This window comes from Fusarium proliferatum (genome assembly GCF_900067095.1).
Source record: "Fusarium proliferatum ET1 genome assembly, contig: FPRO_scaffold007, whole genome shotgun sequence".
NCBI classification, from domain to species: domain Eukaryota; kingdom Fungi; phylum Ascomycota; class Sordariomycetes; order Hypocreales; family Nectriaceae; genus Fusarium; species Fusarium proliferatum.
In genome coordinates this window covers 959,246-972,139 of record NW_022194796.1, presented here as the reverse complement: position 1 = coordinate 972,139, position 12,894 = coordinate 959,246, and the positions used below count along the sequence as shown (strand labels likewise).

Here is a 12,894-nt window from a genome sequence, read left to right as displayed (position 1 = left end):
TGCTTTTGATGATATCTCGTCTTTCCATGAGCACACAGCCAGACATGACCTAGCTTGAAGCATCCCGTCCTCCTCATCTCATGGTTCAGAAGTGCCTAGAGAAACATACCTACAGGCAGTCCCTCCGCTTGCCGTATGCGCACTGGGCACTCTCCTGTCAACGCACAACAGAACCAGGGACCATCCAGCCCGCAACCTGCACACAAACTCGGTGGAGGAAGGACTCTCTGTAGGGCGTTGTCAAAAGCTAAAGAGCGCTCCCAGCAACTTTGGTGGGTGGTGCGAGGGGTGCGGCTACAGGGGCAGAGGGAATTCATTGGGGTGTAGCCAGAACAGCGTAGCACCAGGCCACCTCAAGGTGCGTTGGGCGGAGAGGGAGTTGATCATGGGTTTTCTCAGAGCGGTTGTTCGTACAGTTATCGACTGAGGTATCGCGATTGCAACTAGTACTGGGGTCTCTCCCTAGGTAAAGTGATCGGTCACCCAGAATCCCAGTGGCCACAGGAGCCTCGGCAGGTAAGAAAACAGCGAACCTTGCTGCGGAGTGTCAAAATAAACTTGGCAAAAGTCATCCTAAGCTTAGGCTATATTACTTAAGTCTTTTTGTCATCTAGGATCGAGGACCTGTGTTTTCTTTCCTCCCCTAGAGGAGGCCACGGGGCCGGCAGGGCGAAGGCACCCAGGCCACAGTGTGCAAGGATGAAGGATCCGGGGGGAACAGACGGGAGCGATGCTTGGTGTCATTAACCCCTGGCAGCTCAAACTCCGCTTACTCGCGCCAGCATTTACTGTGCACCCACAGTGCACCTCAGCACCCGCTTGATGCGACAGGAAAAGCCCGCACACAGCGTCGATTCAAGATACAACTTGGAGACGGGCAGAGAGTCAGTCATAACATTAGAAGCCATACCCAAATTCGCTATTGGGCGATGCACTGATAATGAACATTTCTGAAGTTGCGCCTCAGATACCTGGCTTCAGCTTGACAATTCATCTAAAACCCAAGTCACCTCGATCATAAGTTGTTCATAAACAGTGAGATTGACTACGTAGATCACATTACAAGGGTCGATTTGATTGGTCTTTTCTCCCCTCCAGGACCTTGTTGTCGTCCATTTCCCACTCAATCACATCAATCCCTGGTTAGATGCTTGGCCAGTGTACATACTACACAATTGAGGTAATACTGGCCAGGTTCGCTAACTGCAAGAATTCTCTGGATACTTCCGACAGGCTTACGAATATTGGGAATCATTCATGCCCTTGTTTCATCACCAGTTCTTCAGGCTATAAACGATAGTTATCAAAACATCCAAAAACGGCTGTGAGTCAATTTGATGTCGTCCACAGCTGCGCTAGAGTTCAGGTTGCCTTTGTGTCGCGTCAGTTTGTTGTGGGCTGGGCTTTTCTCATTTGTCTACCTGGTTGTGTTATTGCTTTCCTGTGGCCGTGTCGTGTCAGTGTCGTGTTGTGTGCTAGTAGTGTGTTGCGCTGTCGTGTTGTCTTTGTTATTGTGTGCTCTTGTCGCTTTTACGCCATTCGTCGGCTTTCAACTCTTGGTTGACTTCTTTCGCGCTCTCCTTCCTTCTAGCTCTTAGTTGCGGCACAGCACTGTACAAACTACCCGAGGACTTTGCTCCCCATGTGAAGTACGGGCTGTATTTGCGATTGAGTTTCCAGAGCTCTTCAACGAGGTTCATCCAATCAGAGACTTCGAACATCAACTAGAAGAGACTTGGACCAAAGGACGGGAGAGGGTATTAATGGCATCAGAGTTTGCGCTTCCAGACTCTCGGCGCTTCTGATCTTTCTGCTTTCTTAACCCCGAATGATCGGTCTGTAGGTAATTAACTACCTACTTAATCGTAGTTCTCAACGGTGCGCCAAACCACTACGGGACCGTTACTTTGGGTTCCCTGTATTGCGTCAAGTGCCGGGACAACATGTGCACCATTATTTCTGTGCAACTACCAACAACTCGTATTGAGATAAGTTGAGAAACCAAACGCGACCAAAGACCTTCCCACAGTGCCGAGAATTCAACAATCGGGGCATCATGCAGACTAAGAGCGGAAAGGCTGTGTACTCTCACTAAGTTCTGACTACGGGATTCGCTTGCGCAGGAACAGCCACCGATGATGAAGGGAGAGGTCTTGAACAGAGACTCACCAAGTCAAGTTTCTGTAAGAGGCTCAATGGCTTTGGTTCCGGCCCAAGATCATTGGTCTACAGTTGTCAATGCTCTTGTTCTGCCAACCTCCTCTCCCAACCCTGACTTAGCGAACTATGGCCACATCAGCATCCCGGTCTCTCTACATACATACAGTTGCTCAAGCCCGAGCCCACGGCCGTTCGTGCGGAAGTCCGTCAATGGCCCGGCAAGTTCAGCAAGGCTCACGGCCCATGTTGCCATAATCGCATGGGTCGCCGCCGCTCTCCGAGCTGCCCGGATTTCCCCTCTTTGACTAGGATGTTGGAACAAGCATCCGCTGCTGTCGTTTATTGAATTTGATTTGCTGATAAGGCATAGGTGGAGTTTCTGTCCTCTCTGTTCTGCATAGCTGAATGGGAAATCATGTCCATCAAGTCATCGTCCTCGTGGCTGAGCTTCATGGCCCACCAATGATGAATGTCTTAACACACAAGAAAACGATGAAGGGCCTGAGGGGTCAGTCGAGCACAGTGCTGGATTACCAGATGGGTCTCTCATTCATAAGAGCTTCTCTCTACGGTTCCTGATCCATGGCCGAATGTCCTCGGGTCTGTGAGTTACGCTGTGGCGGTCTCGACGAGCCACTTGCCAGGTATCATGTCTCACTTGAGATCAGTTTATCTCTGCTACTGTTACCTCTCTCTCCCTTGAGAAGGACTCGGCGGCAAGGTAGCCTCCCGCGAGATTCACTGACGCTCAGACAAAGTACAAGCTCTCTCTGGGTCCAGAATTTCCCGCCTTTGTTGAGCCTTTAACAATTGACCGGCTGCTCCAGCTTGATACAAAGTTTCGATGGTCTTTTTCATAATTTCCACTCAACCACCAAACCTTGGGCGCCGGCTCAGCCACCCGTTTCCCCAAGACATGTGACTTTTTTCAAGTAGTACTATAGTTTTTCCTTACTGCCCTCTCTCTCAGTCAAGACACCGATGTTTGCTTTCCTCGCTCCAAGTCTTCGCACTTATTATCAAGCCTTTGAATACGATGCCACTGCCTAGCAGTCTCCCACGTCAACTATTTCCTACATATGACTATCACGAGCCCGGCAACAGTGGCAGTGGCACTTCTGTTCAATTGCCTTTGACCCATTCTTGATGCCCAGCGAATCTATCGAAAGTCAACACAAAAGGTCAAGGGTCTTGCTCGGAGTGTTAATCCAGCTGGCAAACTCTAAAACTATCAACAATACATTGTTCACGACCCAAAAGTACCTACCGCATCATACCGAGGCACCGATAAAGGGTCTGACCGGTTGAAGCTGGGTTTGACACCATTTTGACCAGGGTGGTACGTCTGTGGGCGGGGATCTCTTGTTACTACTACCTTAGTGAGAAGACAAGTTTTTTTCATGGTTCTTCCTCGGAGCGGCGCGACATCCCGACACCGATAATCGCGATCATGGAGATAAACAACCAGATATCTGATAAAACTGGTCTAGAAACGAACAGCCTCGAGATATGCAAACTTAGCGAGCCTGTGGTGTAGATCTTGTGCTGCCCACCAAGCCGACACTACTGTACTGTATGTGTGTCTACATGGTCCTTACACACCGTTGACCGGGACCTTATGCAAGATGCACAACAAGCTCAGCCAACCAGGGCCAGTGTGACAGGGCCAGGCTGCCACTCCCTCTTAAGGTGCATATCGATGCATACATAAACAAGCTGGTCCTGGGATGTGCATAAGTGGATGTATGATATTCTTCGATGCATATGATTCACATAATGCCACGAGGCTGAGCCTTAGGAACGTCATCCCTTGGCTTGGCTCTTTCGGTTTTTTTTTCCCTCTGGGGTTTATTTTAATCGCGTTAGAGAATACGTGGAGAAGACTAGCAACTAACCCAACTACCTTACCTTACGAAAACTGAATGAACCTCGCTCCCCACTCATGATAGATCTTGTTACTGACCACCAGTAAAACAAGTTTCCGAAATCCTCGGTCAAGACAATGCCATATGACCCTCGTGCCCGTTGCATCTACATTGTTCACGTAAATCTGGCTGTTTAAAATGTATCTCGGCCGCACATGCTTAAGCGCCTGGCAATGAATCACTACCTGCCTCATATGGCAAATGGCACAGGTGTTCGGCTTTTTTCCTCGATCTCTCCGATAGGGGATAACTGAGGCGTGTGACGAAATCTACCTCCAGTCAACCACGACACCCCGAAATCGAGTCTCCGCTGGGGTTTCGCTCCGAGGTAAATTTCCATCATGAGGGTTGTAGCCTGTGTTTATATGAGTGTCTCGCCAAAGTGAGATCTAGCTTTTTGTTCGTTGGTTGACTCTTCGAGAATTCAACACATTTGTGGAGAACGGTTAGTTGGCATGGATAAGCGATAGAGCGTACACACAACGGGCATAGATAATGTAAAACGTGAGTAATATTTCTAGAAATTTACCCTAAACAGCGGCGCATAACTCTTCTGTTGCACTACACACTGAGGTGCCTAATGTACACAGGCTAGTGAGCGTACTGCAGCCTCATGCACGATTTCCGCCGAGGGCATGATGGGATATCATCGGTTCCTGCAGCCGAGAGAAAAGAGAAGGCTGGGCAAGAGGCTAACACGGGTGCTGGCGGACCCTAGAGACGACAATGGGTATGTACATAGTATGTATGTACGAGGGAGATCAACCTCGCAGGTTATTCCTTGTCGCAATGGTCCATTCGTACCAAGTCGGCGAGGCTGGGGTTTGGCGCCAAACAAGTGACTCGGCGGCAACCATTCGGAGGAACTCGACAATACGCACGATCCTGGTCGATCTAAAGTGAAACTTTCTTAAGGGGCTATGGGATTATCTCATAGGCTTGGACTAACCCACGTATGTATGTTGCCTCAAGATATAACTAGGACAATGTTTATGTAGGGTTGATGCAGGTACCATGAGATGCATGTCGAGAACAGCTTAGAACAGATATCAGTTTAGAACATGAGACGCAAACTCGGGTCTGGAGCCGGCTGGTTTCACATTAGGGACTTAACACTAAGAGACATATGGTTGCGAGTCGATGTACAATCTGACAGGTAAGCTGTCAGTCTGGGATACATGCATATTTTGACTGAAATTGCTTTTTCTTTTCCACTTCCTCTCAGCCAAGTAGCACACAATTCAATAACTGTACTTGAAAAGAAAAGAAAGAGAGCAAGAAGCAAGAAAGAAAGAATGTAAAATAAGTACATAAAGTAAAATAAAAAGTCACGTCCTTGATAATCAGTTTGCCTCGGTATCTCATCAAATTGTCGAAACTCGCAACTTGATACCCAAATGGTTAGTTATCCTTCCACGTTCTTTCTTTTTTTTCTCTCCCTCGTCGAGTCTCGCTCCGAGGGACGTCAACATCCGAACACATCAAACGGGAAGGAACAAACGGCGCACTGTGGCAGGCATTTCCGGGCAAAGTACCGATACTTCCACCATGGAACATTAGGTACCCCAAAAAGAATGGAACCCTCGATCTCTTCCCGCCTCTAGTCTCCACCACCAACCATTGCCAGCCGTTATAGTCGCAAATCCAACCCGCCTCATATATCGAACGAGGAAGAGGCAAAACATGTGGTTGTTGTCTCTCTTTACTTTTGGAGCAATCCTCACGCCTTGGCCTAAAGTCAATGATTGAATAGGATACTCGAGGATATCTACCTCTCTAGAGACAAAATCTCCAAGTTGGGGACGTACTCTTCATGCTGGCTTCCAGCCGTTACTTGAGCTAGTAGGGATGTGGAGCAAGAAAGTTTTTTCTACATAGACGCCAGAGAAATTGTGGTCACTGATATCAATTGTCTGTTCGCTAGCTTTCTACCGTTGTTCTGGTGTCTTTGCTATGTTCCAGCGAGTTGTTGCTTTTGTTTTTGGCCTGGATGTCAATCACAACAGCTGCTTCTATCTCCGTCCAGCAATATGAACAGACGACTGGTCGATCTGTTCAACTGGCCCGCCCTATTTGCATACTGGAGCTTGACAGCTGGCTTCCCCCGACTGGCTTACCCCATGTTACCCAGCACGTTTCAATGGAGGACACATGTCCAGCCACACACAACATGTCCCGAGTCCTTCAGAAGACGTCCTCAATCTATTCTTGATACGGAATGCTTGTCTCACATACCATAGTGTTGTGAGCATGCGTTGGACGGCTGGACGGGTTGAGACAGGCCATTGTTCAGAAATAATCTCAATCCAGCAACCCAATCTTGCGATACCTGGCATTCGATCAGTCAGCCCAACCTCTCATGTATTCCATTCCGTGATCAATCGATAGGCAACAATAACCCCGCACAGTCTGATTGGGGCTTTTCCCTGGATATTTTTGCGGTTCACCTGCCGGGCATGTCCGCGAAGCTATTTGTCGCTGATGCTACTCTGACAGCGCATGGGGGAATGCAGTTTTGCTTTTTCTCGACTTCATCGTACCATTTCCTTATATCTGATCCACGGGTATAAACCCGTTCCCTTCAAAAACACTCCAACAGAATTAGACCCGAGGCAAGCAACAGGTTTGGCACATGAGTGGACTGTGGCCAGATCCTCACAGCTAGTCATCAATCATTCAGGCATTGATATTCTAACAGATCCTCATAAGCTTTTGACACATGAATGTCGACCACGTACCGCGTCGTCGGTTTGGTTCGGATTCATATCAGCCAATCTCGGCACTAGCTATACGATCCATCCCTGATGAGGCAATCAGTCGATATCTAACACACTGTCTTCGTATGTTCATATCACTGCAACGACAGGGTTCCTATCGTTATCCATTCGCTAACATATACTATTCCACAACCCTGACAATTCTTATGTACCAGTATGCTATTCGTGGTTCCGAATAGCCATTTGCTACATTCAAATGCCCACATGGTGCATCTGGTTGATCAAGAGCATACCGCATGGTCAAAAGTAGGCAGATAAAAGACCAACTCTTTGGAAATGTCGTCGTCCAACCCTCTGTTACCATAATCCAAGTGCTGTGACTTGGTAACTTGTTGCTCGACTTAAACTTACAAACCAACTCGTGATGGGACCAGAGTTCCTGCCTGGAGAACTTGATTAGCGTATGTATGCGCTTGGAAACCACATGCTCGACAAATAGTCCACATACGAAACAATTCATTGTGATTCTGGGAGCCGGAACTCGGAAATCACCATGCCTAAGGTGCAAGTCCTTGCGGTATGGTTAGTAATGCTCCCCGTCATCATCCTTATCCTCACGATATCCAAGAAGGGCTTGGTCTACTTTACATATCGTTGAACCTGGCCTCCTAGAAGCTTCAGTCCCTGCAGCCGCCCTTGCTCCCGGTCGACAAGGATGGCATGGTGGACATGCTGGCTTGAGCACTCGCATGTTCTGCACAGCGGCTATGTAGCTGCAAGTCTAAAGGCTGACCAATTAAAAATGCATTATCATCGGGAAGAACAAACATGGGCCCCTGTTGGGGCGTTTCAAAACCAACCAGCCGTCCTCAGGCCCGCGTGTGAGCCCTCTGAGTCTAAGCGGCCATTGACTGGACTGCTCCAAGATGCCGTGGGGGAGCCTGGTCGCCAAGACTTAGCCAGTGAGTTCAGTCGCCACGTTTACCTTCTAGAGCCTTAGGGCGTCCACTACCTGGCACACCGGTGCGCGTTAGTCAGTCGTTGGTGGGGGATCCTGACTCTAGTCTACCCGTTCGTCGTGCTGTCAGATGCAGATGGCACAGTGGGAAGAGCAACTGGGGCCTGGGCTGTTGAGTGTTGACAAAAGTGCCCCACCGAGTTTGGCCATGTTGAAGACTCTGGCGATTTTCTGTTCCGAGGCTGGCCTCCAGCCGAGAAACATGTCGGGAGCATTCAAGTTCTTGGAGGAGGCAGGGAAACTCACTGAGTCCCAACGCTTGAAGTTCCATACAGTCTCCAAACAGTGAAGCAATTGCAATACTACAAGCCATGTACGACGAGTGTCGAGCTTCTCTTGCGGCTAACTAGGAAGCTATGATGGCATTTCGTTCTGGCCCAGTCGCTATATCTCAATCCAATGATAGCTCACCACGTCTCTAGCACACCACCCACCGCCGCCACCAGCTCCTCAACGACCAGGACGCAACCTCGATAGACTCCGAGGTCATCGGATGAAGCTTTCAGATTGCTTGTCTGTCCTGTGTCCGCATCTTCTCGGTCATTGTCTCCCGACGGTCTCTGGACGTGCACATCGTGCAAGACCTGCTACCAATTTCTTGCCACAGTCCAGGGAATAATGCATCGTGAACTTAACCTGAAGTTTGTGACTTGCCTGCAATCACCAGAGCATGGCAATGGTGCTTTGAACGACTCCGGGATGTTTTGCCCAGTGCCATGGATGCTCACCCCGGCCTCCGGAGTTCGGGGCTTTGTCCACATACTGCCGCTGCGTTCTTAATCCCCAGATGCGATCTGGCAGCGCTTAGTGCGCTCCTGTAACTCTGCCTTGGAGCCGACCCTGTTGAGAGATCTGACCTATGCTTGCATACGCACCCAATTTCATGCTGCGAGTTCTCCATCATGTTGATGGAGCAGTAGGTCGCGGTCTTTCCAGGGACTGTGGCCTCTGTCGTGTATGGTATCAAAACCATATTGAAAGAGCCTTGAAGTGCCGTCAGTTTTTTGCGCCCCGATAGTGGCTTTTTAGAGCCTAGTGTTACCCTCACCGCTATTCTCTGACCCAATTGTACCTTTCAGTGTGAGATGTACACTTGTACAGTACTGGCCTCTAACGCGACCCCCTTTGTGGTGGCCTTGGGCGTCAGTCAACAAGGGTGGCCTTGTTATGATAACGGCACGACTTGGCTGCCAGCTCACTTCAAGCTCCACAAGGCCATAACCAAACAGATCTCAAGGGAAGCCAAGCCATGATAGCATCGTTCCCTGTCAGCATCATGCTGGTTGGAGCTTGACGGGTAAGTAGCATGTATGTACTCCGCATCTGCTAGTGGTGGTCCACAAGGGCCTCAGTGAAAATCAGACTGAAAGAGTCTTGCGTGACACAGGCTGTCCTCATCGAGATATTGCAGGATCGCATCATGATCATGGCTACGTGGGAAAGGTGCCACGGCTTGGGGAAGGTCTCAGCCTCAGAACCACCTGGGGACGATTCAGGACGATTCAGAAATTATATCGACAACGGGAAAACATTGCATCGTGCCTGGTGCCTTCAATTGCATTGCGTGAAGTGACAATATCGCGATTCTATGTGCTGCCCACTCCGTTAGCCTTCCCGCACATCACATCAAGCAGCGGGGTGTTTGAGGGGCTGGAGGGACATGATGGCTATCCACCTGGCAGCTAATGTACGGAACGGGAAGCCTTCATGCATGCACGCGTACATGCATGCAGGCCGGGCGACCGTGGTGTTAATTCGTAATGTACGAATATGTGTTTCAACAGAGCACGAAAGATCCTGACAAGCCAAAGGGTATGGCCTATCTGCTAGGGACACATGGAGGTCGATGGGCAGAGGTGGCTGAGAAGCCGGGATGTCATATCTCCTGACTTTGGCGGCCAAGGTCCTCAACGATGGGTTCCTGAGGGAGAGCCCCTGATTTGAGCAGCATATTCACAGAAGCACATAACTAATTCAGATGACAGGAACTTAATGAAGCAGACGGCCGCATCTCGTTTGTGTGTATGCATCTGCTGGGGCGGCCCATGTCAGCATGTCAGTCACTCTCGATCGAGGAAAAGGGACGAAAATAGCAGTGGGAGGATGTGTTTAATTCATTGTGCTCCTGGTCGAAGATGCTATTACCCTCCATGCCCATGTGATGCAAAGCCTCAATCAAGCCAAAGTTATAGTACTAATGTACTGTGCAGATACCTCTTTGCCATACGCCAGATCACAATATCTCTGTTATTTCAGAGAGGGGTGCTGCAGGTATGTTATGCATACTGTAATGTACGTACAGATGATTGGAGGTGGTGCTTGAAATGCTGGTCTGGATTATTGGTGGCAAATGCTTTCGTTTGTTGAGCAAGGCAAGGAAAGGATAGTTTTTGGTCAACGCCTCCACCTCGTCTTGGGTTGTATCGAGTTCCAAAGATCCTGGTCGAGCCGTCAAGCGATCGGTCTTTTGTGTTTGGCATTGTCCGAATCCATGAAAAATTTGAAGGTTGAGGCTTGTTGGCCAAGAGGGAGGAAGGGACCTAGACAATCTAATATCTTTACGAAGGGGGAGGAAAGAGAAATTGGGTGGCCCAGGACTGTGACATGACATGACATGAACATGAACATGAACATGGAATGGCCAGGGCTGGAGTCGCTGGTGCCTGTACGGAGTAGGTAACTATGTACGTAGAAGCAAACTCGGCGAGACGAGACGGGCCGTTCACCAGGTGAATGTTCAAGGCCGAGTTGCGAGAGGAATGGGCCTTTCAGACAAGGATCAACGTGATGAAGTTGAGGGTGACAGGGATACATGAGATGTGTTATGTGATTGACATGGCACCAACTGGTCCAGGCAATTCGTGTATCATGACAATGTATATTAGGTCTGGGCGCAAGGGTCAGAGGATGGTCAGAGGGCAGCCGTGAGGGATTGAAGAGCTGAGACTGAGAGGGAGGGAATTGAACAGGATCGAGCCCGCATGTCAGATAGAGAGAGGCCTCAGCCGAAGTCCAGGCCTAAGCCCAAGCCCGGCCCTGACCCTGAGCTTGATCCTGAGCCTTGCATGACACACATACTTTTATCAAGGTGATAGATGAGAGTCGAGGTGACATGTTCAACTGAGCTTGCTTATTAGGTACTGTACGCACCTGGGTTGAGGTGGGCGCGCGGCTCTACCCGCCCGCTGCAGCGCGTGAGACAGGTTGCAAGCCGCGGATGCATTCTAACTGCATAGTAGTCTAACATATGTCATGTAATGCCATGCCATGCCATATCCTGCTACTCTTGCCTGCCAGGAGGTCTGCCTGCCTAGATAACGGGGATTTTGGGTTTGGTTAATCAACATATCTTACTCTGTACCGCAGCAAACTATTGGCCGCTTCAGGTATATGGCCTACCAGGTTCATCGTGCACAGCACAGCACTAGTTGGAGCGATGCCCGTGATATTACATATATCCAATGCACATCATGTTTGCAGCGGGCTTTGTTGGCATCCTCCTTCATCCAATAAGGGACTGGGTAATTCACTGGACTATGATCTTTGCTCTCCCCTTCCGGGCTGGGCAGTGAGAACAGAATAAAGGAGTGTATCCTGTCATGTCGATTGAAGGTTTTGATGATGGTGAACAGACAATATTCGTCCCCGTTCCCCTATTCTGACACCACAAATCCAACTAGTTCTGTCATGAATCAAAATGGAATGGACAGCATGCTAAAATAAACACACCGTATAAAAGACACGGAAACGACATGCGATAATGTAGTCAAATGTAAAATGATTTAATTTCAACTACTGCTGAAGTGGTATCAAAGTATAGGGTAGGCGCTTTAATCAGACTCATGTGACTACGCGTATAGGTCCTGTACAAGTCAACAAGAAAGTCGTGGATATAGTAGTTAGTGACACGCGCCAGCGCCAAAAGCGGACACAACATGACACAAAGACAAGAAAATGACAGTAACGCACCCCCACAAGACAAAGAACGCTTCATCATCACATCACAACTCACTCAAAACTGGAACCGGTGATGTTAAGCCATAACCCTCCGTCATAAGCGAAAAGAAAAAGAAATGCCACACCCTATACGAAAGGCCGCCAAGCCTCAACACGCTGCATCTTTTGACCCATGGAACTCATCGTCAACCGGCCACCAACGTCCGGAATCATGCCCCGGAACTGGCTGGCGCGAGTCCCGTAACCGCAAGCTCAACAGCCAATTTCGCAGCGGCTTATCCGGTGGAGAGCGTCTGAGCGACACATGGGGTGCTGGCTCAGAGGATTACGATGTGAAGCGCAAGATGTTGGTCCCCAAGGCCGTGAAGGAAAGGGCACAGCGGAGCGTAAAGGATATGCTCGTGCAACCAGGCAAGATGCGTGAGAGTCTGGGGGTGAAGGACGAGGCTCAGGGAAAAGGATATGAAGCACTTATGGAATCAAGAAAACTGGAGGACGAAGAGAGAGAAGCAGAGCTACCTCGCCGACGGATGTTTGATGGGGTGACTGTTTACGTTAACGGGAGTTGTTTCCCCCTCATATCAGATCTCAAGCTCAAGCAGCTTGTCACCGAGCACGGAGGTCAGATGTCACTGCACCTCGGTCGTCGGAAAGTCACCCATGTCATTCTAGGAAGGTCAGCTGGACGATACTCAGGTGCCGGACGAGGCCTTGCTGGAGGGAAACTAGAAAAGGAGATTAGCAGAACGGCTGGATGTGGAGTTAAGTTTGTTGGTGTTGAATGGTACCTGTAACTCTCATTTGTACTTGAGCTACGACTAATGCTATTGATAGGATCCTTGAAAGCCTGCAGGCTGGGAAAAGACTACCCGAAGCACGCTTCTCCAGTACCAAGATAGCACCCAAGGCACAGGACAGCGTATATAGCCTCTTCTCGAGGCAGTCGAGTGGCCAGTCATCCAAGGACTGAGCTGTACTCACCGAGGAGTTATGTCTTTGTTTACCGGAGCCTAGGATAGGGGCCATAAGAAGTTTCGGCCACAACCTACACCTATATCTCCGGTTACGAATGGTCAAACATCGGGGGGTCTTTTGCTTCAAGTAAACGGTCGGTAGC

The 12,894-nt window shown here is 49.4% G+C and overlaps 2 protein-coding genes across 2 annotated transcripts; both read left to right on the top strand.

Annotated features, from left to right (window-relative positions):
* Positions 1-7,355: 7,355 nt before the first annotated feature.
* On the top strand, positions 7,356-7,936 carry FPRO_07893 (uncharacterized protein; the record flags this gene model as incomplete). The annotated part of the gene is made up of 3 exons (XM_031234001.1): positions 7,356-7,384; positions 7,565-7,764; positions 7,803-7,936. The coding sequence occupies 3 exons, from the start codon at positions 7,356-7,358 to the stop codon at positions 7,934-7,936; spliced, it is 363 nt and encodes a 120-aa protein (XP_031083782.1).
* A 3,957-nt stretch (positions 7,937-11,893) lies between these two features.
* Positions 11,894-12,747, top strand: FPRO_07894 (uncharacterized protein; the record flags this gene model as incomplete). The annotated part of the gene is made up of 2 exons (XM_031234000.1): positions 11,894-12,561; positions 12,612-12,747. 2 exons carry the CDS (start codon positions 11,894-11,896, stop codon positions 12,745-12,747), a joined length of 804 nt encoding a protein of 267 aa, XP_031083781.1.
* Positions 12,748-12,894: the final 147 nt, after the last annotated feature.